This window comes from Odocoileus virginianus, unplaced genomic scaffold, assembly GCF_023699985.2.
Source record: "Odocoileus virginianus isolate 20LAN1187 ecotype Illinois unplaced genomic scaffold, Ovbor_1.2 Unplaced_Scaffold_5, whole genome shotgun sequence".
NCBI lineage: Eukaryota > Metazoa > Chordata > Mammalia > Artiodactyla > Cervidae > Odocoileus > Odocoileus virginianus.
In genome coordinates, this window is record NW_027224267.1 from 23,436 (window position 1) to 50,707 (window position 27,272).

At 64.5% G+C, this 27,272-nt stretch overlaps 2 protein-coding genes across 2 annotated transcripts in view; both read left to right on the forward strand.

Moving 5' to 3' along the window:
* LOC110152652 (huntingtin-like) overlaps nucleotides 1-11,383 on the forward strand; it is a gene marked incomplete at its 5' end in the record, with an annotated part of 31,410 nt that extends 20,027 nt beyond the window's left edge. The window contains 14 exons of the mRNA XM_070462540.1: nucleotides 1,455-1,555; nucleotides 2,368-2,522; nucleotides 2,797-2,936; nucleotides 3,456-3,538; nucleotides 3,972-4,102; nucleotides 4,204-4,333; nucleotides 5,699-5,854; nucleotides 6,820-7,010; nucleotides 7,252-7,366; nucleotides 7,496-7,709; nucleotides 7,965-8,070; nucleotides 9,472-9,634; nucleotides 9,735-9,895; nucleotides 10,654-11,383. Coding sequence (XP_070318641.1) covers nucleotides 1,455-1,555; nucleotides 2,368-2,522; nucleotides 2,797-2,936; nucleotides 3,456-3,538; nucleotides 3,972-4,102; nucleotides 4,204-4,333; nucleotides 5,699-5,854; nucleotides 6,820-7,010; nucleotides 7,252-7,366; nucleotides 7,496-7,709; nucleotides 7,965-8,070; nucleotides 9,472-9,634; nucleotides 9,735-9,895; nucleotides 10,654-10,867 — 2,060 coding nt within the window. The remainder of the gene's footprint in view (nucleotides 1-1,454; nucleotides 1,556-2,367; nucleotides 2,523-2,796; nucleotides 2,937-3,455; nucleotides 3,539-3,971; nucleotides 4,103-4,203; nucleotides 4,334-5,698; nucleotides 5,855-6,819; nucleotides 7,011-7,251; nucleotides 7,367-7,495; nucleotides 7,710-7,964; nucleotides 8,071-9,471; nucleotides 9,635-9,734; nucleotides 9,896-10,653) is intronic.
* An 8,676-nt stretch (nucleotides 11,384-20,059) lies between these two features.
* On the forward strand, nucleotides 20,060-26,879 carry MSANTD1 (Myb/SANT DNA binding domain containing 1). Its single transcript, XM_020916435.2, has 3 exons — nucleotides 20,060-20,645; nucleotides 24,162-24,437; nucleotides 25,958-26,879. Exons 1-3 carry the CDS (start codon nucleotides 20,392-20,394, stop codon nucleotides 26,196-26,198), a joined length of 771 nt encoding a protein of 256 aa, XP_020772094.2. The 5' UTR covers nucleotides 20,060-20,391; the 3' UTR covers nucleotides 26,199-26,879.
* The last annotated feature ends 393 nt before the right edge of the window (nucleotides 26,880-27,272 follow it).

Sequence of the window (27,272 nt, forward strand, 5' to 3'; positions counted from 1 at the left end):
GGCACTCAGCAGACCCCAAGGGGACAGCGTTGGGCTGCGAGGCAGGCCACGTTGACCCCCAGGACTGCGGTTCTGCCGTCCATGACGTGGGGATCGTGGCTGTTGACACAGTTGCTGCAGCCTTAGGAACGGAAAGGGGCCCCTGCCGCACAGCATCTCTGTCAGCAGCAGGGTCCCAGGCTTCCCTCAGGACGCCACGCAGCATAGCGGCCGTTCACCCTCTCGTCCCCGTGTCGTGGCTGGGGGTAGCCCTGGTGCATGAGGGCTGTCTTCAGCAGAGCCTGCGAGGCTGCGCCTGGCAGGGCGACTCCACCCTGGCCCCAGCCGCACGTCGGGCCCCTCCGCCCAGCACCCCACCTCTTGGCCTCCACGGGGTCTGTGCTGCTGTGACGCTGGGCCGGCGTCCTCGCTGCCTCCTCCCCTCCCTGAAGCGAGCGGTGACCCCTCACCCTGTCCACAGTGAGTTCTGAGCAGCAGTCTCAGGCCGCTGCCTTCGGAACTTCTGTGGCCTCTTCCCCGGCGGCCCCCTGCCCCCCCGCAGCCCGGCCGGACACCCGCTCCTCTGTGTCTCAGGTGCTGTCCTATCTGAATTGTCAGTCACTGTGCAGGACTGGACATGGCCTGCAGCTTCTCCTGATGGCTGCTGACCATTGTCCTTTGTCCCTTCTCTTTTTCTCCCGCCTGAGTCAGCACATCTATCTGGACCTCCCGTCTCAGCTTGTCTGTGTGTCTGATCCAGACCTGAGTCAGCTGGTCTGTCTGTCCACATGCAGGTTACCAGCGAGCTCCTGACGTTTGAGGCTTTGGTTTTCTGTCCTCGGCACCCAGCTCTTGTCCCTTGCAGCCCTGATTCAAGTGGCACGGCCCCCTCCCCTCTAGGGTCATGGCCCCCGGGATACCCGCTCACCCAGCAGCATCTTGAGAGCGGCCCCTCCGGGACGCCCTCCTCATGGCCTGGACTTCCCTGCAGATTACACCCTGTCTCCACCTACCGTCCTTCCTGAGGGGCTCAGGGCAGCCATTGCTCTGAGCTTTTATGCCTCTGCCCTGGGGTAGAGTTCACATGCCAGCCTGTCCATCCGCTCAGGTGTGGTTCCACGGTTGAGGCTGGACACACCCGCACAGTCTGGGGGTTTGACTCTTAAGTAAGGATGTCCCAGCCTCTGCTGAGCCGGGCAGAGGGCACTCTGACCCCATCCGAGCGTCGCCCGTTCGGACATCCACACAGGGCCCAGAGGGCGCTTCGCGTCAGGCCGCCTGGGCTGAACTCAGCCGCGTTGGTCCTCACCACTGGGCTCGGCCGGCAGTGAGGCTGCATCACAGCACCGTCCTGAGGCTCTGGGCAGTGGCTGTGTGGGCATCTGGCCAGCGAGAGCCGGAGTGCCCACTGCCCCGTCTCACAGAGAAGGCGGAGCAGTGGGGACCCTCTGCCTAAAGCAACACTCGCGTTTCAGGGTGGACCAGCCGCACCCAGTTTGAGGAGACGTGGGCCACCCTCCTCGGCGTTCTGGTGACTCAGCCACTCGTGATGGAGCAGGAGGAGAGCCCCCCGGAAGTAAGGCCACTCGAGGGCTTGTTCGGCAGCACCCCGTGCGTGGGGGCTGGGGCAGCAGGTCCTGACTGGTGTTCCAAGGTCTGGGTGCTCTAGATTCATGACCAGGAGGTGTTTACCACAGCGTGCTGCCTCCAGGTCATGGGATTGTGTCCTTCCTTAAATATTTCTTGTGTCTGTTTCTCAGTATTCAGGTATAGTGTGTAGCAACATTTCATCAAAAAGAAAAGACACGTCTTAAAGGCCACACATGATTGCCAGTGTTCATTTCTCTTGACTTGTTTTGCAAAAACTTTATCGGGCTTGGAGTGTTAATGCGTATTATAGTACTTTAATGTTAATAGAAGACATATTCTGAAAGCCTGAAATGTTAAAAGTCCTCAGATACACGTTCTTTAGGTAGAAAGTGTGGTATGAAGCAGCAGAAATGGCAGTTCAGAGAGAATATATGTCAGACGTCACCAGGGGTGACTTTTGCCAGAGTGGAGCCAGCAGCTTGTCGTATGCAGGGCTCCTCAAATTGGTAAGGAAATTGAGGACAGTTTCTTAAAAAGTAATTCCTATTTGGAGGTTTGTGCTTGGAGGAAACCTGGCTTTGAAAAGCAAGCCATTTGCCCATCAGATTTATCTCAAATCACAAATGCATGTGGATTCTGGTGAATTTAGGCAGATGCACTGGGACCCCGGCCGGGAAGGCAACGTCTGTCTGTCCCGCTCGGGGCCCATGCCCGCAAGGCCGCCTGGCTGGGCAACCACAGGGGAGGTAGCGTGCTGCCGGCGCGCGCCGTGGTGACCTGGAGCTCTCCTCCTTCCAGGAGGACACGGAGAGGACGCAGATCCACGTCCTAGCCGTGCAGGCCATCACCTCCCTGGTGCTGAGTGCGATGACCGTGCCTGTGGCCGGCAACCCGGCCGTGAGCTGCCTGGAGCAGCAGCCCCGGAACAAGCCCCTGAAAGCCCTTGACACCAGGTGGGCCTGAGAACCGCGTCTCCGGGCACGGCCGCGTGGGAGCAGGGAGGCGCCAGGGCACCCTTTGCTTTGCTCCCAGGGTGGTTTGCTGGCTGAGGCTGATGACCTGGCCTCCAGGGTCTGGGGCCGGCTCTGGCAGAGCTAAGGGTGCACTTGGGTGGGACCCGGGGGCCTTGGCTGTGCCGTGTTTGCTGGAGGCGAAGTTGGGAGCCTAGGGGTTCACTCTGAAGATTCTGGAGGAACCCGGTCGCAGTAACCTTTGCTCTGAACTTAGGTTTGGGAGGAAGCTGAGTGTCATCAGAGGGATTGTCGAGCAAGAGATCCAGGCGATGGTTTCCAGGAGAGAGAACGCTGCCACTCACCACCTGTACCAGGCGTGGGACCCCGTCCCGTCTCTGGCCCCGGCCACCACAGGTTCCAGGGGGCTCATGGGGAGGTTGGGTCGTGCGGGGGTGTCAGCCTGCACCCTGCACCCGTGAGCACTGCTGGACTGTCCCAGCGCCAGGGTGGGGGCTCGGGAGGGCCCACCCTCCAGAGAGTCGTCAGGGCTGCCAGCTGGGTGGGCGCCTTGTCAGCGGCCACTGATGCTCCAACTTTTGAGCTCAGCCCGTTCCCATTCAGTCTGGTTTGTTATGGAGAACAAGTGATAATTCCGCATCAGCCTGCCGGCCCTGCCAGCTTCATATGCTCTGTGGAGACAGGACTCCCCACCGCGGGGACGCTCAGGGCTGTGGGGGGCCAGGACTCCCCACTGCGGGGACGCTCAGGGCTGTGTGGGGCAGGAATCCCTACTGCGGGGGGACGCTCAGGGCTGTGTGGGGCAGGACTCCCCACTGTGCGGGGGGACGCTCAGGGCTGTGTGGGGGCAGGACTCCCCACTACGGGGGGACGCTCAGGGCTGTGGGGGGACACTCACGCATCCTTGCCCCGCAGGTGCTCTCATCAGCCATGACAAGCTCCTGCTGCAGCTCAACCCTGAGCGTGAGCTGGGGGACATGAGCTACAAGCTTGGCCAGGTCAGTGCCCAGCGGGTGGCCAGTGGAGCTGGTTCCTCCCCATCCCGCCCTCTCCGTAACAAGCTGGCTGTCCTCTGTGTGTGTAGGGGGCTTTGTTAAATAATTCAGAAACACGGGCCCACAAGTGTTTTCTGGTGAGAGGACCAGTTTTGAGTCGAGAGCCCACCTCCTGGTTCCATTTGGTGCCGGGACCTCACCCTGACGTCCTCAGCAGCCCGATTCCCTTTCTTCTCTTTCACTGTCCCCTTTCTTAGAGGCGCTCTTCTTGCCCCTCCTCAGCTGCTCCTGTGGGCCTCATTGGGGTCTTCAGCCCTGAACCCCTGGGGGTCTGACCAGCCCTGCCCGGGGACGGGGGGCAGTGCTCACCTCGGGGACCCCCAGGCGGGGCCTGTGGCCCGGCGCCTGAGCCCCGGCCTGCGCGTGTCCCCTGCAGGTGTCCATCCACTCGGTGTGGCTGGGGAACAGCATCACGCCGCTGCGAGAGGAGGAGTGGGACGAGGAGGAGGAGGAGGGGGCTGAGGCCCCGGCGCCGCCGTCCCCGCCCACGTCTCCCATCAGCTCCAGGTTCCCTCTGCCTTCTGTCCAAGCGAACGGGAGCTCCGATGAGTCCCTTGTTTGGGGGCCTCTTGAAATGAACCTCTCATCTCTTTTGGGGGAAATTGCAGGAAACACCGGGCTGGAGTCGACATCCACTCCTGTTCGCAGTTTTTGCTTGAGTTGTACAGTCGCTGGATCCTGCCGTCGAGTTCCGCCAGGAGGACCCCCGTCATCCTGATCAGCGAGGTGGTGCGCTCGGTGAGTGCTCTCCCCGCCCCTGCAGTGCCCGGCGCTCCTGCGGGCTCATATCACCCGCCCGGGGCCGTGCAGTGACGTGGGGGAGGTTGTAGTGCGTTTTAGGCCAAGGGAGGAGCCATTTGCACGGTGCAGTCCGGGCAGACACGCCCCAGCCCAGCAGCTGCGTCGTGGAGCCAGCACGTGTCCCCTGTCCAGCAGCCAAGCACCTATTCGGGCGGTGGTTGTCCAGGGGTTGCCCAGCAGAGTCCTCCGCGTCCGGGAGACCGGAGGGGACGCGGGGAGTGTAGACTCCTGTGGGCAACACCCGCCAGTCCTCGCAGTGTTGAAGTCACACTGACGGGTTTTCAAAGTCACTTACTCGTTGCCGGCTGATCACCCGGGTTACCGCCCAGGAGGAGGGATGCCCAGTGACCACGTCCGTCATGTCAGCTGCTTCTGTTCTTTTTACCTAAAGGTGTCTTCTTTCGGTAATGACTATTTTTTGAAGCCTGTTTTTTTCAGTATTCCTTTAAAGGTTTCTAGATTGTTTCGTATTTGGTCAAGTTGATATTTTTAAGAACCTCATTTCTAATTTGTAATGTAAGTTGCAAATTGACTTTTATCAAAAAAGTCAGCAAACTACAAGGAATACTAAAGATCTTAAAAAACGCAAGTTACTAGAAATTCTTGGTGGTCCAGTGGGTAGGACGCAGCACTTCTACTGCTGTGGGCCCAGATTTGATCCCACAAACCACGTGGCATGACAAAAAAAATAATTGTTTAAAAATAGCAATGATAATACAAAGTTTTTAGTTACTTTGCATCTAAAGTCGGGCTCATCAGCAGTCTCTGGGTTCTCTCATACTTCCTGTGTGTTCAGTCAGTTAACTTCCAGTAACTTCTGGAAAACGCCACCGTGCCAGTGGGAGGGCCCAGGAGAGAGAGGCAGGTCGGGTCAGCACTGTTACAAAAACGTATTTGACCTCATGACCCCAAGAAGCGTGGGTGCCTCCGCGGGTGGCCTGAAGTCCTGCTGGCTGAGTTGTTCAGCTGCCAGGGGCCCCTGAAGACCAGCCAGCCCCCGCCTCCAACACTCCCAGTGATCGGGGTCTTCCGTCTGGTCAGAGCCTATCTTCAGATGTAGTGTGAGAAACTGGGCACTGTGGGGAGATGGAAGGAGTCATGGCCAAAGCACCGATTTCTGAGCCAGTCACCCGTTCCTCCTTCGCGGCTTTGGGAGCTGGGCTGGCAGTGGCCGCAGCGTGTGGGGCCCCAGGGAGACGGCGGGCACCCTTCCCTCCTGGGCCCAGGCTCCAGTGCAGGTTCGGCTCCAGGGTTTGGGACCCGGAGTGACCTGCCCCCTCCCGTCCACGTGTCCGCGTCCAGCTCCTCGTAGTCTCGGACTTGTTCACGGAGCGCAACCAGTTTGAGATGATGTACCTGACGCTGACGGAGCTGCGGAAGGTGCACCCCCAGGAAGACGAGATCCTTCTCCAGTACCTGGTGCCCGCCACCTGCAAGGCGGCCGCCGTCCTCGGGATGGTGAGCGGAGGGTGCCCCACAGTGCTGCGGAGCGTGGGGTGCCGGCCGAGCCTCCGGTGGGGCTCCCGAGGCCCTGGTTCCTGAGGTGGCAGGGTGCCTCCTCCAGGGGCTGGGCTGTGCCTGTGGGGGTTGAGGCCAAGTCCTCCCGCCGTTGCCTGTGGCCCTCTGGGTGTGGCGCGGGAGGTGGAGGCGCCAGACTCCGGGCTGAGGGGCCCTTTTGTCTCTGTGGGAAGTTTCGCTGCTGGGCTTATTCGCATGGTAATTGTGCTCAGGCCTGGATCCCCGAGGCTAAAGCTGTGTTGTCTGTAAATGGAATGAGTAATGCTTTCAAGAAGAGGCTTAGACAGGCCGGCCTGGGGTGAACCCCGCTGGTGTGGAGGACAGCGCTGGTTCCCTCAGGACAGGGATGCAGGCCCCTCGGGATGGGACCCTGTCCTCTGTGGCTGTTCCCATGCGGCCCAGCCCTGGAGTTCTCAAGCCCGCTTTTCTCCAGACTTCCCCAGGTTGTGAAAGCTGTCCCCGCGGGCCCTGCTGGTGGTTGGTGGCCTTGGGTGTGGGTGGGAGGAGGGGAGTCCTCTGCAGTGTCAGCGTTGTCTGGACCACAGGGCAGAGTCCCCCCGGGGCTGGGCGGGGGGTAGTCGCAGGGCCAGACAGCCTCTGAGGCTTTTGCAGAGTGAGACAAGGCCCTCGGCCAGCAGTGCTTGCTTGTCCCTGGGCAGGGTGGTTTGTCCCCAGGGAAGTCCCTCACAGACTCAGAGCTGGGTTCTTCCCGGGGCCGGCCCCCAGGACCCCCGTGCACACACACACCAAACTCAGCCCAGGAGAAGGGTGTGAGCACAGACAGGGCAGGGAGCCCCCACGACACCCCAGACCCGCACGCAGGCGCCCCGCGGTGTGAGGCCAGCCTCCCTGGGCGCCCCTGGGGTGTGTGGGGCCAGCCTAGCCCGCCGTGTGCCTGTGCGCAGGACAAGGCCGTGGCGGAACCGGTGAGCCGGCTGCTGGAGAGCGCACTGAGGAGCAGCCACCTGCCCAGCGCGCTGGGCGCCCTGCACGGCGTCCTGTACGTGCTGGAGTGCGACCTCCTGGACGACACCGCCAAGCAGCTCGTCCCCGTCGTCAGCGACTACCTCCTCTCCCAGCTCCAGGGCAGAGCCCAGTGAGTGGGCGCGGCCGGCCCCGCCTCGGTCTCCCGCCTCCCGCCCGGGTTTGTCCGGCGGGGCGGGGGGTGGGGGTGCCTGTGAGAAGTGCACAGTCTCCGCGCGTGCAGCAGACCCCGGCTGAGGCGCAGGCAGGGGCCCACGTGGTCGCCCTCCTTACAGGGACTGGAGGACAGTGCGCGGGGCCGGCAGACAGCACGGCGGCCGTGTCACTGATCCTGGCTGACGTCTCGGTTTCAGCTGCGTGAACGTGCACAGCCAGCAGCACGTGCTGGTGATGTGTGCCACAGCCTTCTACCTGATCGAGAACTACCCGCTGGATGTGGGACCCGAGTTCTCAGCCTCCATCATACAGGTGAGCCGGCCTGGCTTGGGCTGTGCTCTGCGACCGGGCGCTGGGCCGGCCGAGGCTCCCACCTGGGAGGAGGCGGGGCGCCCGGAGGCCCAGAGCGGCCCTTTGACCAGAAGCCTTCCCCATGCACAGCTGTGTGGGGTGATGCTGTCCGGAAGTGAGGAGGCCACCCCGTCCGTCGTCTACCACTGCGTCCTGAGGGGCCTGGAGCGCCTCCTGCTGTCCGAGCAGCTGTCCCGCCTGGACGCGGAGTCCCTGGTCAAGCTGAGCGTGGACCGGGTGAACGTGCACAGCCCGCACCGCGCCATGGCGGCCCTGGGCCTCATGCTCACCTGCATGTACACAGGTGAGCAGGGCGCCCCGGCCTGGCACGCATGCACTGCTGAGCTCCAGGCGCAGGGCTTCTGGAGGCGCCTCCAGTTCTGTGGGCCACGCAGCAGCTCTCAGACTGACCCCTGTGCCCTGCGGGTCTCGGCTGGGCCCCGTCCTTCTAGTGTCAGACCATCAGCAGGAGTTCAGTAAACTCCTGTGTGAGCGCCAGGACCCCTTCCCAGAACCGTCCAGTTTTACAAACTAGCGGCACGAAACGGCACTGTTCCAGGAAAGGAGAAAGTCAGTCCGGGCCGAACGTCCGAGCCCAGCCCCGCTGCCCCTGACAGCGAGTCCGTGATTGTGGCGATGGAGCGCGTGTCCGTCCTCTTTGACAGGTGAGCGCGAGCCCGCCTGCCCGCAGCCAGTAGCCTGCTTCCTGCCCCTGCCCTGGCTCCACGCTGCGTGCAGTCCCAGCACCCAGCGCCCGGGTTTGGACACAGGGGGGGCCCCAGGGCTGTCCTGAGCGCTGACCCAGGTCCTCGTGGCGAGGGGCACTGTGGCAGTGTCGGGGGCCTGTGAGGAGACGGCCTGGAGCCTGCTCGGGGACGGAAGTGGCCGTCCGAGCTGTCACCATGTAGAGAAGGGCCTGGGGGCCGCGCCAGCAGCGGCTCGGGGGGAGGCTGCTCTTGTGGCCCTTGGACATCCTTGCCAGCAGGCAGCATCCTTGAGAGCCTGGGATGAAGGCCCGCCTCCATGTCTGTGCCCTGGTGTGTGTCCAGGACGGGGTGGGCGCCTCGTCCGGCTCTGCCCCGGGCCTCAGCCTGTGTCTGTGGTCTCGGGGAAGCTGGCTCTGCTCTGCGCCCCTCAGCTCTGGTCAGCTTGGTCAGCAGGCGGCCACCCGGGTGATCACGAGAGCACACTCCGCAGAACGTTCTCCAGGTCCACTCTGGCCGGGTGAGGCACTCTGGAGAGCTGGGCGTACAGGCTGTGCCCACGTCGCCTACTTCAGTGAGCGTCCGCAGTCCCGCGCTCACCCCACCAAGCCCGTGGAGGCAGGCAGGGCGCCATGCTCCCGTGGGGCTCACGCTCGTCTTCCTGTGAGATGAGTGCCTGCACCGAGGCAGGGCCGACATTCAGCCTGACTGCACGCTCGTGTGTGGGGGACTCTGGGTTGACGACGCTGACTCTCCTGTGTGGGTCTCGCGTCTGGGGGTCGCGGCTGGCGTCTGCAGGCAGGTGGAGCAGGCTCACCCAGGTGGTTTCCAGGTCCCTTCCGGTGCTTTTCAGTCACACACTGCTTTTTGATTGGTTCTGGGGAGCCCACCCCCACGGGCTCCAGAGTCTGCTGACGTGCAGGCCCCTCGTGTGCTGCTGCAGGGGGCCCGCCTCCATACCCCCGAGGCCTGCGTGCACTCAGTTTCCTGCAGATGGGGCTTGCACCCGGAACACACGGACGTGGAGGGCTGGTGGCGGAGGTGTGCTGATGGCCAGTAGGCCTAGTAGCCCGCTGGCTGCCTCTTGGCTCTGGGAGGACCCTGTGCACGGGCCCAGCCGCGGGTGTGCTGAGGGCAGGCGGCCAGGAGTGCTGGGGCAGGGCTGCTGACAGGTTCCAGGAGCGTGCACGCACCTGAGGGCCTCACGAGGACGTGGGTCTGTCACGAGAGACTGTGCAGTGATGTCACCGCCCCAGCCGTCCGTGCTGTTACTTCAGGACGCCGGCTGGGTCGGGAGCCCCCCGGGCTGGGGAGCGCGGGCGGGACGGGCTCTGAAGCGGGCTCCCCCCTGCACCACCACAGGATCCGGAAGGGGTTCCCCTGCGAAGCCCGCGTGGTGGCGCGTGTCCTCCCCCAGTTCCTCGACGACTTCTTCCCACCCCAGGACGTCATGAACAAGGTCATCGGCGAGTTCCTATCCAGCCAGCAGCCGTACCCGCAGTTCATGGCCACTGTCGTGTACCAGGTGAGGGGCCGGGGCGGGGCGCCCAGGGCAGGCGCCAGGCCCTCAGCTCCTCCCCTGCCAGCGCTGACGGGGCCTCCTCGGGCCCGCGGCCTCCTCGCAGGTGTTCCAGACGCTGCACAGCGCGGGGCAGTCGTCCATGGTGCGCGACTGGGTCATGCTGTCCCTGTCCAACTTCACACAGCGGAGCCCGGTTGCCATGGCCATGTGGAGTCTCTCCTGCTTCTTCGTCAGCGCGTCCACCAGCCCGTGGGTCTCAGCGATGTATCCTTGCCTGGTCCTGGGCCCCGGGGCAGCCCCGCCGTCCCGTCAGCATCCTGCTTGATGTTTGCGTCAGTGTTTTGGAAGCCTGAGTTCTGTAGGAAGCCCAGGTGTCTGGGTGACATTTCTTCTAAGCCCCGAGAGTGAGTCACGGACCAGCAAACAGGAGCCCGTGTGTTCCCTGCGCTGAGCAGGGCTCCAGGAGGGGCCGTGGAGCGGGGAGGCCCTCAGAGGACCCCCCACGTCTGCCTGCGGTCCGTGCAGCTGGGCGGGTCGCTCATGCTGCTTCTCATTAGCCCTTGTCACGTGCTGTGTCTCACCCTCCTGGGTAAACGCTGAAGTTAGTGAAGATCCAGTTCCCACCCCCGAGATGCTGGCTGCCAAAAGGGGACGGCCCCTCCCGTCAGCCTTCCCCAGACAGACCGCAGGGCCTCGGAGCAGACAGCCGTCCAGGCGCTGAGAGTGGCCCGGGCAGGCGGCATGGTTCTGCGCTGGGTGTGTGGGAGCCAGGCCAGGTAAGCGTGACGCGAGGGGTGGCCCCGCAGGGAGGGTGCTCCTGCTTCCCAGGCGGAGCCTCTGGCTGGAGAGGCTGGACCCAGGTGGGAGGCAGCTGCTCCTATAGCTTAGGGGAGCCTCCCGGTGCCCCCCGCTGTCCGCAGGCCTGTGTCAGGGCCAGAGCCCCAGGGGAGGCAGGAACCCCTGGGAGGACAGGAGCAGGTCTCCCCGAGCTTGCCGCCTTGTGCCCTTGACTGACCGGCCAGCCTCCCACACGTCGTGAGCCGGATGGGCAAGCTGGAGCAGGTGGACGTGAGCCTCTTCTGCCTGGTGGCCGCGGACTTCTACCGACACCAGATAGAGGAGGAGCTTGACCGCAGGGCCTTCCAGTCCGTGTTCGAGGTGGTTGCTGCACCCGGAAACCCATACCACCGCCTGTTGGCGTGTCTGCGGAGCGTCCACAAGGCCGCCGCGTGCTGAGTGCCCACGCGGCTGGCGACGAGGTGGTCTCTGGACCGCAGGACCTGGCCTGTGCCAGGCAGCAGGCGGCACGGGCTTCCCGCCGCATGGTGGCGAGGCTGCACGCAGGGCACACGCAGTAACGTTTGGGGTTGAGCCTGAGTCCTCTCGGGGCAGGAGCTGCTGTGGTGGGCCTCGCACCGGAGCTGGTGTGGAAGCCAGCTGCCCGGGTGTTGACGTGCTCCTCCCGTCCCGCCCTCGGCTGTCACCAGGTCCCAGCTGCTCCCGCCTGGGGGGCAGGATTCCTCTGCTCTTGCCGGCGAGCCATCAGCCCTCCGTTGTCCCGCAGGCGGGAGGGGACGCCACAGGCTCTGAGGCACAGGGTCCTGGGGTGTCTTGGGCTCCTGCAGGGCACGCATGCCGGGTCTGGCCAGGCGGGGGGGCTGGGAGCGTGACAGCTTCCGCTGTCCTCCCCGTCGCTGTCTTCTCAGGATTTAAAGTTTAATTCTATCAGTAAAGAGATTAATTTTAAGGTAACTTTCTACACCCGTGTACAGTCTGTGCATCACCAGGTCAGCGCTGCATGTCACGGCCTCCAAGTGGGTGGACGGGGTTTGTGTCCCCCCCCGCCGCGGGGCTCGCTGTCTGGCAGCCCCTTCCCCTAACGCCAAGCTCCCGCCATGCTGCCCTCTGTTATGAGCTCCCGTTTGGCATTCAGGGCAGCGCCGGCATCCGGTCAGGAGCCCTGGTCCTGCTGAGGGCGGGGAAGGTGCCGGCCTGGCTGTCCTGGCTGTGGGCAGTCAGCTCCAAGCAGGGGCAGCTCTCTGGTGGTGACAGGCAGCTTGCGGGCAGTTAGCCAGCCAGGCCGGCCCCCCGCGCCTGCCCTGGCCTGGGCTCCGGCCTGCCCGGGCCTGGCAGGTGTCGGCGTCCAGGCCCGTGCCCCTCCTGCGTCGTGGGCCCAGCCGCTCGCTGGCCGGCAGCCCTGAGGGCGCAGCAGCTTGATGTGTCAGGAGCAGAGCTCGGTGTCCCGGCGACTGGTCGAGGAAGGCCCCAGCACCGCCTCGCCTGTCTCTGTCCATCGGCGGGGCCTCCTTCCAGCTCAGGAGAGTGCAGGTCTGTGCCCGCAGGGCCAGTGCTGGGCAGGGGGCGCCGGGCACGGGGCGCCGGGCACAGCCGCCACTCCCACCCCAGGCCCTGGCCCTGGCCCAGCTCGTTTCTGGACCCAGAGCAGCCTGGTCATCCTGCTCCCACGAGGCCTGTCAGTGGGGTGCGCATGATGGGGGGCTGGCAGAGCCCTTCCGGGCGGCTCTGCAGGGCCCCAGGACAGCAGGGCCTCTGGTCAGCGGCACGCCACCCAGCTTGGTCAGGAGCTCAGGCGCATCAGGTTGGGTGTCTCCTCGGCAAGTGGGGATGACCTGCCCCCATCGTCCAGGGTCTGTAGGGGCAGGAGGCTTGGGCGCCCCCTCACGTGTCTGGCTGACATACTGCCCACTGCACACACCCCCTGCAGGCCCCCCACTCCCGCCCACGTGTTGGGGGCCAGCCAGGGTCAGAGTGCGCAGGGAGCCCCTCAGAGCTGCCCTAGGCGCCCGGGCACCCCGCAGAGGGCCTGGCAGTGTGAGCGGTGGACACGGGTCAGAAGTTGGAGCCGGGGCCTTGAGGGCAGGGCTATGACCTCCCCACCCTCCTGCCTCTTGTTTGTGCTCACCCTGGCCTTTGCAGCCACACGCCTGCCGGAGTGACTGAACATGGGAAAGCTCTAGAACCGCGGCCCTCGCCCCAGGGTCCCTTCAGCAGCTCCAAGGGAGACATGTCGCAGGCCGGTGTTGTCCGCGCTTAGGTGTTTGCCCTTGTTAGGGAGAACACTGTGAGCGTGAAGCCGGGACCTGTCCCCTCCGGAGTCAGAGCGCTGGGCCCAGCTGAGCAGGGGCCCACCCTGGTTCCCACGTGACCGTCGGTGCGCAGCGAGGGGCTGCAGCCAGCTCTGGCTATTGGCGCCATCCAGAGACGCGCTGGCATGCCCTCCGGGAGCGTGCGAGTGCTCGGGAAGGTCACTTCATCCGTGGAGGAGTGTACGTGTGTGTGGGCGTGCACCTGTGTCTCCGTCAGGGTCTCTGAGGGTGGCCAGCAGGTCTCTGCAGAAGCCCACCTTTCTCAGACCTGCCCCGTGGGGTCGGCTGCGTGCCTGAGACGTCTGAGGGTGGGGTGGGGTTGCTCATCAAAGTCCCACTGAGGAGACGGGCCCCCTCATCAGCTGTCTGCAGAAGGGACCAACCTGAGGAAAGTCTGTGTCCGGCAGCAGTCACCTTGCCACCCCAGACTGTGTTGAGAGGATTGTTAGGGGGCGGGGAGGACAGGGTTTGTTTTCCTGCTGGTGACGCAGGGAAGATTTGAGTGAAGCCAGGGTAGTTGGTGGGCGAGGCACTCATGCGTCTTACTGTCTCTGTGTCCTGTTGCGGCCCCACTGAGCTGGGCAGGGGAGGGGGCATTTCTAGGTGCCCTCCCCCACTGTCCGCTCGCCCTCCTGCAGCACACGCGTCCTTCCGGGAGGCGAGGATGGCACTGGGACTCCCCGGGCACCCAGCCCCCCTTGTGGCTGGGCGTCACTGCCGAGCCCGGGAGTGCAGACAGCTCCCTGCGCGGGTCAGCGGGGCTGCCTGCGACCGTCTGGGGAAGCCCCTCTGGGCCGTGCAGCGTGGTGGCTCTTGTGTGGTTTGGCGGAGTGGACTCGCCCCCTCTTGGTGCCGTGGGCGTCTCTTCCTGGCACACGAGCTCGCTTGGCCTTTTTGTCCCCCTCTGCTCTGTGCCTGAAACGGGGTGACACGCGGTGGTCCTGCACGCTGGAGTGATGGTGGGGGTGTGAGAACCACCTCCAAGGTCGCTGACGCCCCCCGGAGAGCTTGGGGTGGCCTCACTTGGAGGGGACCGCCCCCCGCTGCCTGGTGCCACAGGCCTCCGCTCGCGGGGGAGCCGGGGGGTGGGCTCAGGCGGGGGTGACCACGGAGGGGGCCTGTGCGTGTGGCACTCAGTCGTGCTGCCGAAAGAGCCCCCTCCCCCGAGTGCTTGTGGAGCCCCTGGCCCCGGACAGTCGCTGCAGGCGTCCTGCTGCAGCCAGGTGGCCGCTGGCCTGGAGGACTGTGGCATCATGGACCTGCCTTGGGGGGCTGGGCTCTGAGCATGCTCCACAGCTGACCGTCCTTCGGCAGATTTGAGCTCACGCTGTCCACCGCCGCGGTCCCCGCTGTGCGCCTGCAGGGCTGTGATGGGTGCGTCCCGGAGCCTGGCCCAGGCCCGTCTGTGAGAGGAGAGCAAAGGTCTGACATGAGATGTATATTTTAATTTTTTAAACCACTACAAATATTGTACATATGAATTAAAAGGAAAAAAAAGGTGAATTACCGTGTGAGGCCTGCTTTGCTTATGGGGAACCTCGCCCCCCTGGGGGGGCAGACCACACCAGCAGGAGCCCAGCACCGTGGGACTCGGGGGACGGGGTGACCCCCCGCCAGTGCCCGAGGCTGCGGTGGTGACGGCAAGTCCCCACAGGGCCCATGCGGTTTCGTGCCGGGCCCCAGGCGGGAGGGGTGGTCGCGGTGGGCACAGGTCCTGGCGTCTCATGCAGGGCCCGTGGCCTGACCTCGGAGCCCGTGATGGCCCCTGCCCCTTTCGCCCCGTTGGCCACTGGCCGCCATGCCCTGGGGCCAAGGGGTGAGGCTGCCCTGTCCATCTGGGCTGGTGTGTCCTTCCCGCCCGAAATGCCAGCTCCTCTGGGAATCCTCTCTACTCAGCTGCATGGGCGCTGAGGGAGCGCTGGCTGTGAGGGATTACTCCGCTCTATGCCACGGTGCTTGCCCACCAACCTGCGGAGGCGGAGACCCTGGGCCACGGGCTGCCCGGGGCGGTGCTCCACAGAGTCTGCTGAAGGCGTCCCTGGTCCCAGGGCGTTGGTGGGAGTGGGCGGCCCCCAGTCTGACCACAGCGGGTGCCTGGAGAGATGGCCAGCAGGCTTAGGAAGCCCGGCCTCTGCCCTGGTCGCGGCACGTGTGGGCGCTGCCCTCGTGGTGCTGCAGGAACCTACTCGGAGAGGGTCTGGCTGCTCGTTCCGGTGGCCGGGCCATGCAGGTGTTGTGTGCACCCGCTCTGCGTGTGGGAAGAGGTCAGCTCGTGTTCCCAGGCCCGTCTCCCCTGACATGCTGCAGGCCCCGGCAGCCTCCCCTTAGGAGGAGCAGTGACCCCCGCAGTCCGGGGGGCCATGCCCTGCCTCTGTGTTTAGACGAGGGCCCCAGACGCCCTGGTAGGAAGTGACAGTGTCCCACTCACCCTCTCACCCAGCTGCCCAGCACAGGTGCCCTTGGCAGAGGGCAGCCCACCCCCCACTGCCTGACCTGAACCTGTGAGCCCCTCTGGGCCCCGGGGGTTCTCGGTCCCGCGTCGCGCTCAGGGCTGCCCAGACGTCGCTGGATGGGGCATCCTGCCAGGGGCCCGCAGGGACAGAGGCGGCCTGGCTTTGTGGAGTCACCAAGGCTCCTGGCAAACCACGGAGGTGCCCTGGGTCCCCGTGAGCCTGGGGGCCTTGCAGTCTGGCCTCTCGCTCGGGAAGGCCCATCCCCACTGACCTTCCGAGCAGGAACCTGGGGGGCCACCCAGATGCCGTCCCCCTATCGCAGCCATGTCCTCTGGGGCAGGCGTTGCCAAGCCTCTGTCCCAGGCTGTGAGCAGACGAACCGCCAGCAGGGCCTCCACTCATCCTGGCCCTGGGGTGCTTAGGGCATGGGCGACCCCGTGTGGTGGAGCCCTGGACTCAGGGTCGGGCGTGCCCGCTGAGGACAGAGAGTTAAGGGTCTGGGCTCCCACACACATGGGAAAGGACGGTGCTGCCCCGCGGGTCACTGCGCCCAGCAGCGTCCACCCTCCTGCCCCGCTCGCCCCTGGCCTGGACTCGCCACCACGCTCCCTGTGCTTGCCCGCCTCCGCCTGGCTGGGGGTCTTAGACTGCTGTCAGGACTCCCAGCTCCCGGGATGGGCCCGGCTCCCTGCTGTCTGCCCCCTCCCTGGAGGTGCTGGAGGCGCCTGAGGGATGCCCCTTCCTGTCTGGAGGGCGCCGGCCTCCTCTGCGTGCCCAGGACTCGCTCGCTAAGGCCTGACCGCCCTTCTCTCCGCAGGTGCCGCCGGACGCCCGGCCCCAGGCGCTCTGCCTCCCGGGCCCGCAGAGCCTGAGGGTCCCCACAAGCCATGCAGTTGTGCCAAGGTACGCAGCCCCTGTCCGCCCCCCGCCGAGGGCAGATAGGGCCTTCCCACGGGCCACCGGGAACTGGGCCTGCCTCCGTCTTGTCCTTGAGTCCAAAGCAAGCGTCCCCCCCTGCCCCACACCCGGGGCTTTCCAGCGGCCCTGAAACCTGAGCGGAGACGTTGGAGCCCAGCCATTTCTCTGCGGGACCCGTCGGCTGGGGGCCAGCAGGGGTGGTCACCGGCCCCTGCACACCAGCAGTGCTGCCCCAGGCCCACAGCCTCCCCGGCAGAGGCACTGGGACCTGCTGCCCAGGGGCTGCCCAGGCCGGGCACCTAGGGCGGCAGCACCTCCTGATGACCACACCCCACCCCAACCAGGCCAGCACGCTGGTCTGCACCCTCTCCAAATGCCCCAAGAGGGTGGGGGGCAGGGAAAGGCCTCGGAGCTGCAGCCGTGCCCTCTGCACCAGCCCACGTCCGGTGGGGTCACCTGTCCAGACAGGTGTCGGTGAGGACAGGGCTGGGGGTGGCATGACCGAGTTATGTCTGTAGTTGGCTGAGCCAGGTTGAAATCCTGAGCTTGGCCTGCCTCCCCTCGCTGGGGAGTGCTGTGAGGCAGACCTGCTCGGCTCTGGGGGTTGGGTTGAGAGACCGTCCACCTGGAGGACAGTCAGGGCTAGCCCAGGCTCTGGGGGCAGAGAGTCAGCTCTCAGGCCACCTGGTTGGTTAAATCCTTTACCTAAGAGGGGCATGGGGAGGACTTCCTGGAGGAGGGGGCCTTCCCATCCCTCATGCACTCTGCAAACACTACTGAGTGTGCCAGGTGCCCAGTCGAGGGGCGTAGCAGCTGTCAGCCTCCCCAGGAGGTGCTAGTTGGCCAGGCTGCAGTGTCCCTGTGTCCCCAGGCAGTTTCGGAAACCCCAACAGGGAGGGGCTTCCACCAGGAGCTGAGGGGCAGGGTCAGGTGCCGGCCCAGAACACCCTGCTGCCTCTGCGCCCCAAGTTCTGACTGCAGGGACGAAGGAGCCCCAACCAACCCACCCCATCCTGAACCCTCCCATCCTTCCAGCTGGGCTTCGGCCCCCTCTCAGGGTGAGAGGGCGAGCTCTGGACACTGGAGGTGCAGGGTGAGAGCACCTGGCCAGAGACCCCGCCCCAGTCCCAGGCTCAGCGTCCCTGCCCTGGGCAGCTCAGGCAGGACTCCCCTGTCCACAGCAGGCCTAAGGAGGGCCCTCTGTGCCTGGGGAGGTTTTCAGCTTGCACTCTGTGAGCCCTTCCCCCAAGTTCAGGTCTCCCCAGAACCCTACAGGTGCCAGGGGGCTCGCGGATGGCACCCTGGCCTGAGGGCAGGGCAGGGGCTCCGTGTGGCCATCACAGCCCAGCTTGCAGGTGTGAGGTGGAGGTCTGCCCCCAAGGCCTTGGGACTGAGCCTCAGCTGAGTGCTGGTGGAGGCCTGAGGGGGGGGTGGCCAGGGACCCCAGCCCATGCCAGTGGCCACTTTGTCCGAGGTCAGCACTAGGGGACCTCCCCAGAGCCCCCAGGAAACAATGGGGGCATTTACCCAGGCAGGCAGCAGTTTGCACTAGGTTGTGTGCCCTTGCCCAGGACCGTGGCAGAGAACGCATGACCTGTGCTTCCCGGGGAGAACAGGTCAGACCCAGCCCCAAGCCAGCCTGCTTGGGTTCAGAGCCCAGCTTGGCCCCTTGCCCACAGGGAGACCTCACCTCTGTCCCTCAGGCTACTTATCTGTAGAATGGGAATAACAGCAGCCGCCAGCCTCGCTCACGAGAGTACCATGAGGGTCAAAGTTGAAAACAGCCATACTGTGCTTAGAACAGGACCCAGCAGTCATCAGAGCTTGGATTCTTCAGACTGCTGCGTTTGCAAGCTTTCTTAACCCAGAGCCACACGATGGAGGGCAGACAGGAAACCGCTGGCTCAAGGGAGGCCCGGTTTGCAGGAGGGAAAACCAGAAGAAGGACCAAAGTGGAACAGGAAGAGAGAAAGTGGTGCCAGAACAGGGTTTTGAAAAACGAGTAAGAGTTTGCCAGGAAGCCCGAAGGCAAAATCCAAGAGACCTACAGGGAAGGGAGGGGAGTTCCTTGAGGTCAGTCTTTCAGAGTTCATACCTGTGCTCAGCAAGGCTTCACCAAGTCCTTTTTGTGGGTGTTCTGGGGCTACAGGGGACTCCCCACCCTGCCCCGTGCACAAGGCAGGTCTGGGTCCAGGTGGTCCTGCTGCAGGACGGGTGGGAATACGCTGTTGTCAAAATCTCGGCTCTCTGTGCACCAACGCCAAACAGAAACATGGAGACAGAGTCACGGAGGAGAAGGAAAGAGTGGCTTCACTCTGCCAGGCAAAGCAGGACCGCAGCAGGCTAGTGAAACAGGAGGGAGGGGGGCAGGGCACAGCCTCTGAAAGAATGACACAGCCCAGGGGCACAACGTAAGCCGATTAGAATCAAGAGAGAGAAGGGGATGACAAAGGATGAGATGATTGGATGGCATCACTGACTCAATGGACATGAGTTTGAGCAAGCTCTGGGAGTTGGTGATGGACAGGGAGGCCTGGTGTGCTGCAGTCCATGGGGTCGCAAAGAGTCGGACACGACTGAGCGACTGAACAACATTAGCCTGTGAAATTACCCAGCTCATAAAAATTAATGTGGGAGTGTTAGTCGCTCAGTCATATCTGACTCTTTGCGACCCCGTGGACTGTAGTCCTCATGCTCCTCTTTCCATGGGATTCTCCAGGCAAGAATACTGAATTCGGTTGCCATTTCTTTCTCTAGGGAATCTTCCTAACTCAGGAAAAGCTAACCCCACACCACATTGCAAGGCTGTACTTGGCCTCTGTGACAGTCCACACTCTTGTCTGTGGAGTGTGTTTCTCTCTAAATAAATCCACTTCTTACCTATCACTTTGTCTCTCACTGAATTCTTTCTGCGATGAGACATCAGAGGACCTGAGCTTCATCAGGTTCTGACACCAGGTCTGTGATCTCAGTTGGCAGACTACGCGTTTTGGCCGAGTTCAAATCCCAGCCACTTGGGTTTGAGTCTGCAGCAGGGTTTTGGCCAGGTTTACATTCCCGGCCATGTGGGTTTAAGCCCCAAACTGAGATCAGCGGTTTCACCAGCACCCCAAGGGTGTGTAGGGAGAGGTTATAGTCAGGCAGGGGTCTGTGATAAGCATCAAAGCAGTAGCAAGTCTTCATTTCTGCTTCTGCAAGTTTTCTAAAAGGTGGGGTTGCTGGCGAGTTCAGAGTGTGTGCAGGGTGGTCTATCTCCTGCTCATTGTGACGGGCCTGTCCTGTCCCTCCTCCTCCGATCAGCAACCTCTCTGCCCTTCGGAACTCAGAGCAGGCCACGGAGGCTGGAGTCTTGCTCATAAGGCATTGGGGACAAAAAGGCTTCTGTGCCGGGAACCCCACGGGGCCCTGCTGCTCATTAGCACCGCCTGCCCCCAGCTGCCCTCCACCTCGAGCCCTGCACCGGCTCCTCGGCCTGTGCCAAGTCACCCAGGCCGTCAGCCGCGCCCCGTGAGGGAGGGGACAGTCGGACAGTGACCGAGCCAGGGGTCTGCTACAGCTGCTGGTGCCCAGCCTGGGGGTGGTGGCGTTTGTATTGTTAAGTGTGAGCCGTTGGCCGGAGGATGGCCATGCGTGGGGCAGGCGGGCGGGTGGGCGTTGCACACGTATGCCTCTGCGGGTCACCAAGTGTGTGTTCCCATGCCAGTCTCCTGTCTGTCCTTCCCACCCCTCTGTCCTCCCTTCTCTGGGTCTCCCTCTCCGCCTCTTATCTCATTCTACTGCACCCCAGCCCCACATCTTGGGCCCTCCCTGGGCCCCCAGCACTGTGGGCCCGGGGCGGGGGCGGAGGCCAGGGCTGTGGCCTGGATCCGACCTGGCCCCCCGAGCCCAGTCTTTCCAGCGGAGGGGCCTTGCTCAGTGGCCCCTGGGCCGGCCAGCCTGGCAGCCAGGCTGGGGCGGGAGGCAGGGCCGGGCGCCTGGGCCGCCAGTTCTGGGCCTGGCCCACTCACTGCAGTATTGATGGCCCGTCAGGGCGGCCCTGATTCCTGCGCTTTCAGTTAAAAGGTTTCTGTTGTTGTAGCTTATGCAGTTGCTCTGTTGCTATGGAAACGTGACATCAAAATGACGTTTCCCGTTTAAAAGCTTTTAACTAAATTCCTGCCTGTCAGATGTAGGCCCCATTTTGAGCGAGGAGCTGCTTTCCAGGAGCGGGGCTCCCGCCGCGGTGCGCAGGCCTCAGCGGCCCGCCCCGAGCGCGCTCTTTAACCCCGCAGGTGCCCCGGGCATGGCCACGGCCGAGGTGCCCGGCTACCTCGTGTCCCCGCAGGCCGAGAAGCACCGGCGGGCCCGCAACTGGACGGACGCCGAGATGCGCGGCCTCATGCTCGTCTGGGAGGAGTTCTTCGACGAGCTCAAGCAGACCAAGCGCAACGCCAAGGTGTACGAGAAGATGGCCAGCAAGCTGCTGGAGATGACGGGCGAGCGCCGGCTGGGCGAGGAGATCAAGATCAAGATCACCAACATGACCTTCCAGTACAGGTAGGCCCGCGGGTGGCGGGCGGGTGGACAGGCCACGATGGCAGGGGCGGGCGGGGGAGTCCCAGCTTTGTGTCGGCAAGAGGGGACCTGCGGGCCCCGTGAGGGGGGCGCGGGGAGACCCCCAAGGTCCCACAGGGTGAAGGATACTGCTGGTGGCCAGGGGGGGCAGGAAGACCGAGGCTGGACCGCTAGGCCCGTGAGCCCGCGGGCTGCTGTCTCCGGCGTCCACTGAGCCCACTGCGGGCACAGCGCTGGCCTCAGGGCTGGGTGTGGGGGGTGTGGAGGCCCTGAGCACCCAGGAGGGTCCGCACCTCTGCCCCCTCCCCACCCCACGCTGGGCCCCTGCCCTGGCTGCCTCAGGAAGGGCTGGGTCACGGCCAGGCACATGGCCCTGGGCGGGGGCAGCTCCAGGACTGCCCCGCGTGCCCGGCACCTCAGAGGGCGGGGCCCAGGTTTATCTGCCGGGGGTCCCAGGGAGGAGAGGGTCACGGGCAGGTGAGAGGTCACAGGTGTGGAGGGGGCCACGGGCAGGGTGAAGTTTGAGCAGGAGCTGGGCTATAGGCGGAGAGGCACAGAGAGTGGGCCCTGTGGGCGGGCTGGGCCCACGCAACCCCCGTGAGCCTGTCCGTGTTGGGGGGTCTGCCGTCCCAGGAGGACGCTCGAGGACCCCGCTGGTCCCAGCCAGGCTGCCTCCTCGCCCTCCCCGTGGACCCCCGGGCAGGGGAGCAGAGGTGTGGACAGGGGGGCGTGGACAGGGGAACAGAGGTGTGGCTGAGGCGGGGTGGGGGGGGGCGTGGACGGGACTCTGCAGGTTGGCTTGGGCACCTTGAGCCAACTCTGGGTGAGCGGACCCCCGGCCTGTGGCTCCCAGCCTGTCTGGGGCCTGGGGGTGTGCAGAGGCTCCCAGGGCCCTGAGCAACCGAAGGCCTCTTCAGTTGCATCAGTTTAACTTTCTCCGCCTTGGAGGAGCCAGTCCTGAGCCTGGCCCGTCCAGAGGCTCATTTCTGACCTGCAGCCCGGCCCCCAGACAGGTCTCAGAGCAGAGCAGAGGCCGCCGGCCGCTGGGGTCCAGGGGCCTCAGAGGCACTTGGGTAAAGGTGGTCCGAGGTCAGGGCCGAGCCGTGTGCCCCCCACCCCACCCCACCCCACCCCCACCCCCGCCACCAGCCCCTCAGCGCCTAGGGGGGTGGGGCAGGGAGGCGGCTGCTGGGCTGAGGCAGGCGGCTTTAGGGCCTGCTGTCTGACACCGTGACTCATGGCTCTGATTGGCGTCTGGCCGGGTTATTCATTATTTATCCTGAAGGCCGCCTCCTGAGCCCCAGGGAGGTATCCTCTTCCATTCCTGGAGGGGAGGTGGGCTGAGGAGGCCACAGGAGAGGAGGGGGTGGCCTGCGGGGTGGGGCCAGGCCGCACGTGCACAGCGTGTCACACTTTATGAAGCACTTCCACGCAGCGGTACCTCTCAGCTCCCGTCGCCCACAGGGACACCAAGGTCCAGAGCAGGAAGGGACTTCCCCAGGGGCTCAGCGGTGAAGAATCCGCCTGCTGTGCAGGAGATGCAAGAGACGTGGGTTTGATCCCCGGGTCGGGAAGATCCCCTGGAGGAGGGCATGGCAACCACTCCAGTGTTCTTGCCTGGAGAATCCCATGGACAGAGGAGCCTGGCAGGCTGCAGTCCACGGGGTCACAGAGTCAGAGCACGCGTGCACACAGGACCTTACAAACCGACACTCTGGCTGGGGGACTGGGTCTTCATCTCTCCCAACACCTCCCCTGACCCCCACCACCCAGAGCCGCCCAAAGCAGAGGCTTCAGTTATTTTTTCACAACTTTTGGTTTTCTTAAAAAAAGAAAACAAAGCCAATCTTCATTCATTTATTGAATGCACCGCCAGCTTGTGGGATCTTAGTTCTTCAACCAGGGATCGAACTTGGGCACTCGTCTGTGGAAGCGAGGAGTCCCAACCACAGGACCCCCCGGGGATTCCGGAGACAGTTCATATGAAGGTGGTTGGTGGAATTCCCTGGAGGTCCAGTGGTTAGGACTTGATGCTCTCACTGCCAAGGGCCCAGGTTCAGTCCTGGCTGGGGAGTTAAGATCCCACCAGCTGCTCTGCATGGCTAAAGTATAAAAGCAGATTGTCCATGAAGGAAGCTTGGGGGTAGCCTGTTTCCGGGGAGTGTGTGCAGGGGCCCCCTGCAGTGGGGCGGGCCTTGTCTCGGGCGGGCAGAGCGGGACCTGGGGGCTTCCAGAGGGGCTGGAAAGGGGCCCGGGCCCCAGCACAGCCCTCCGCCCTCCTGTGGTCAGGGAGGCGGGGCAGCCCGTCCGGGCTCCCTGCTGAGGACCCCATGTCCCTCGGCCTCTGCCCCAAGTTGCACACTCCCAGCAGGGCAATGCTTTCAGATGGTCACCACATCTCCAGGGACCGGGGTGACCAATGGCCACACCCCGGCAGGGATTTGATCTCGAGGCACCCTGTAGGGAGATAGGAGCCACTTTGCTGTGGGGGACCCTGTCATCAGAGTCCTCCCCAGAGCAGGAGGAGCAAGGGCCAGGAATATGGAGGGGCTGCCAGTGGTGGCCGGGGTCTCAGGACCCTGGGTTTCGGGAGGCAGAGAGCCGACGCCCACCCCACCGTGACCCCTTTGGTCGCCTGGCCGGGGCCTGCACTGTGGCCGCATTTCCCCTTCCCTCACCTCCCAGGGGACAGCCGAGTCCCAGGGACCACAGGGCCTGTCTGCAGGGGAGGGCAGGACTCAGGGCCTGGGAGGGGCGCGGGCCCACCATAGGCACACGCAGACCCTCGCTGGGGGCGTCAGGCGCCCCCCCCCCCCCCCGTACCAAGAATGTCATCTGGACAGCTCGCTGTTCGCCAGGCACCGGGTGTTGTCTGCTCCAGTCTTCCCAGCATGACTTGGATCATCCCCATTTTACTGACACGAGGCTCAGAGAGGTTAATGGACCCGCCCAGACTCACACAGCGCAGCGGCAGAGAGGAGCCGCAGACAGAGCCGTGACCGCCGAGGCCTGCGCTCGTCCGCCTGAGCTCCTGCTGCAGGGCGTCCTCTTCAGAGGGACACGCTTGTTACCTGACCTCATCTGACGTTCGTGTTACACGTTACATCACATCTTACTCCTATGGTGGCATTATACCACATATGTTCTTATTGCTGATTGAGTTATTAAAAAGCAGCGTTTGTTCATTGCAGAGAGTTTAGAAACCCCAGAAAAGCAGAGAGGACTCATAGGGGTCAGCTCAAGATGCCAACCTGACACTGGGGCCTGTGGGGCCTGTCGACACCCACAGCCATGTAGGGTCCCGAGCCTGACCTCTTTCTGACCCAGTCTCATCTGGCCCACTTTTCCGGGGAGGCCTGTCTGGCTGGGAGTGGCCCACACCCGTGCCACGTGGCTCCCTGGGTCCGGTGCCCCTGAGCGCCCCTCTGCAGAGGGGCCGGGCAGGCAGGGCCAGGAGCAGCCTTTTCTCACCCTTGGCTCTTGTGTCTCTCGTTTCAGGAAATTAAAATGCATGACAGATAGCGAGTCCGTCCCGCCCGACTGGCCCTATTACCTAGCCATTGATAGGATTCTGGCCAAGGTCCCCGAGTCCTGTGATGGCAAACTGCCGGACGGCCAGCAGCCGGGGCCCTCCACGTCCCAGACCGAGGCGTCCTTGTCGCCGTCTGCTAAGTCCACCCCTCTGTACTTACCGTATAACCAGTGCTCCTACGAAGGCCGCTTCCAGGACGACGGCTCCGACAGCTCCTCCAGCTTACTGTCCCTTAAGTTCAGGTGTGTGCGCGCCCCCCTCCCGCCCCACCGCCCGCCCCCGAGACGGCTCAGGCGGCCATCCTGGCGGTGGCCACCTCTGCCACCCAGGGCCGGCTGCAAAGGCCTAGGCAGCACACACACCTCCGGGACAGGGAGGCCAGACAGGAAGGCAGGTGGGCCCGAGGCCTGGGCCGTCGTGTTCACCGCCCAAGCACGCCTCCTGCGCCCTCGCTGCTCAGCTGTGTGCAAAGTCCGTGATCTCTCTGGGCCTCGGTCTCCGTCTGTAAAATGGGGATAAATCAAGACCTTCTCTGGTGAAGGCTGGGGGTCAGAGGCGAGCCTCCTGCCCTCTCCTCGGTGTCTGGCTCTCGAGCTCCCCCACCCCAAGCAGACCATGCCCTGGGGCCCCCTTCTCCCTGGCCTTGCCGGGCTGGCTGGTCTCTCAAAACCAGGGAGGGGGCGTCAGGCTGAGCCTGCATGGTGTCCTTGGAGCCTGGCTGCAGTGGGGGCCCAGCCCCCCTGCCATCCATGGCATCTTGACAGCCCTGAGCTGACCGCGCCTCAAGACCCCCCTCAGATAGGAGTGGTGTGGGGCCGGGGAGCCAGAGGAGGTCACATTGGGCTGGGCTTTCACGGGTGAATAGGAGTTGACCAGTGGAGAAGGGACCAGGAAGAGTGTACATTTGCGCTTTGGCCCTGCCTCCCCCAAGCTCAGTCTCACGTCTGTCGGGGATGGGGTGAGGAAGGCATCTCAGGGGCCCCTCCGGTCTGACACCCACAATCTGAGGGCTGCTGCCCGGTTGTCCAGCGCCCCTTCCCTGGGTGGGGGTGGTTTCTCAGTGAAGACCCCCGACAGAATCGCCTTTGCTGGTGGCCGGGCTGGGGTGCAGGGGATCTGCCACTGGCGGACAGTTGCTTCCGTGGGCTGAAACTACTTCCCAGACTGATGGCTGCCCAGGTGCTGTGCCAGGCTGGGCTGCGGGGCCCCTCTCCCTCCAGAGTCCAGGCTCTGCTCTCTGCCCCCGAGGGTGGCTGGGCCACAATCCTGCACAGAAGCAGAGGGCCTAGGCTGGGGACAGGCAGGGCCTAGGGGCGTCTGGCAGCTCCCTGCCACCCCTGGGGGCCCCACTCACAGCAGAGAGCCGGGCTGCCTTCAGCCCTGACCCTGGAGAGATTCCTGTCCTGGAGGGGAGCCCGGCCTCTAAGGCCCCGCCCTTGGCCTGCAGTCCCAGTCTTCTCACCCCCAGGTGTGCTGGCCCCTTCCAGGCTGCCAGGAGGCAGGGGTTCCCCTATCTGCTGGAGGCAGGCCCAAACTGGTGGGGTCTGCCCTGTAGGCCCTCCCACCCACCGTTTTCCTCATCCCTCTCTGGGTGTCCTCTCCCCCCGCCATGAGCACCCCTTGCCCACCCAGGTCAGTGGGTGTGGGAATGCTGTCATGACAGGGAAAGCCCGGCCCCCTGAGTGTCCGGGGAAGGCCGGGAGGGTCAGGCAGGGCCCGAGGTCCCGTGCCCAGCCGTCCCCACACTGCACTGTCCTTCCAGGTCGGAGGAGCGGCCCGTGAAGAAGCGCAAGGGGCAGGGCGGCCATCTGCAGAGGAAGAAGCTGCGGCTGCTGGAGGCCCTGCTGGAGGAGCAGCGCCGGCTGAGCCGCGCCCTGGAGGAGACGTGCCGCGAGGTGCGCCGCGCGCTGGACCAGCACAGCGTCTTGCAGGCCCAGAGCCTGCAGCTGCAGGAGCGAATGATGAGTCTGCTCGAGCGCATCATCGCCAAGTCCGGCGTCTAGGCCGCCCGGGCCCCGCCCCCGGAATGGCCTGGGCCACGCCCCCAGCCTGGGCCCCGCCCCTGACCCGGTCCTCGCGCTGGAAAGGCCCAGGCCTGGGCCCCGGCCCCGGAACGGGCCCGCCCCCAGCCTGGGCCACGCCCCGGAACGGCCCCGCCCCCGGGACAGCTACGACCTGGACCACGCCCCCAGCCTGGGACACGCCCCCTGGACAGCCATGCCCCTGCGGCCGCTCCTGGCCCAGACTAACCTGCCTCGGGCGGGGTACCCCGGCATAAAGGCCCTCCCTGGACATCCGGCCCCGGGACTCCGGGTCACTGCAGGGCGGCCCCTCTGGAACGCCTGGAATCTGCCCTCCGGTATTGTCAGTGTCGACGGTACTGGAAGCGACTTTTGACGTTAATCGTGTGCTTTTCACAACTTCCTGGGAGCAGGGCTCACGACTGGGCGTGGAGGGAGGTGGCCGGCCGTCCCTCCAAAGACGACGCAGGTAGAGGCGGCTCCGTGGCAGGTGTGTGTGCAGGTGCCCGCTCGCTGGGCCTGCATTGGCCCTGAGACCCCAGGGGGCCGGACGCCCTCCAGTGGCCTCTTATCTACCACCCCATCCCCACTCCGGGATGTGGGGCCTCTGGACCCCCATCAGCAACAGCTCAATAAAAACGATGATCCTGCCCATGCACCCCACCCTGTGACATCTATCAACTCGGGACAGGTGGGAGAGCCCGCTGACCTCAGGAGCAGACATGTGGAGGGGCAGACTAGCAGCAGGTGTGAGAGCGCTGGGAAGGCAGGACTTCCTGCAGGCCTCGAGGGCCCGGAGGGGCTGGACACACAGCTGGGGCACACAGGGAGCCGGCTGCCTTCCCAGGAGGGAGAGGGGCTGGGGTGGGGTGCAGGGCCTACAGGTGAGAGAGCCCGTCCAGAGCGCCGCACCCCCCCCCAGTTCCTCCTGAGTCACTGGGCCCAGGTGGCCGGTGAAGGGAGGCCCCCAGGGGAGCTGAGAACCGAGCTTCGTTCAGAGTCCCACTCGGGACATGGCTGGGGTCGTAGCCATTCCGTAGCTCTGAGGACGCCATG

Bases quoted from the DNA above. Each gene is read 5' to 3' on its own strand.
- MSANTD1 (XM_020916435.2), top strand. From the start codon at position 20,392: ATGGCCACGGCCGAGGTGCCCGGCTACCTCGTGTCCCCGCAGGCCGAG. The intron at 20,646-24,161 runs GTAGGCCCGCGG...CTCTCGTTTCAG, and splicing joins AACATGACCTTCCAGTACAG to GAAATTAAAATGCATGACAG. The intron at 24,438-25,957 runs GTGTGTGCGCGC...CTGTCCTTCCAG, and splicing joins TTACTGTCCCTTAAGTTCAG to GTCGGAGGAGCGGCCCGTGA.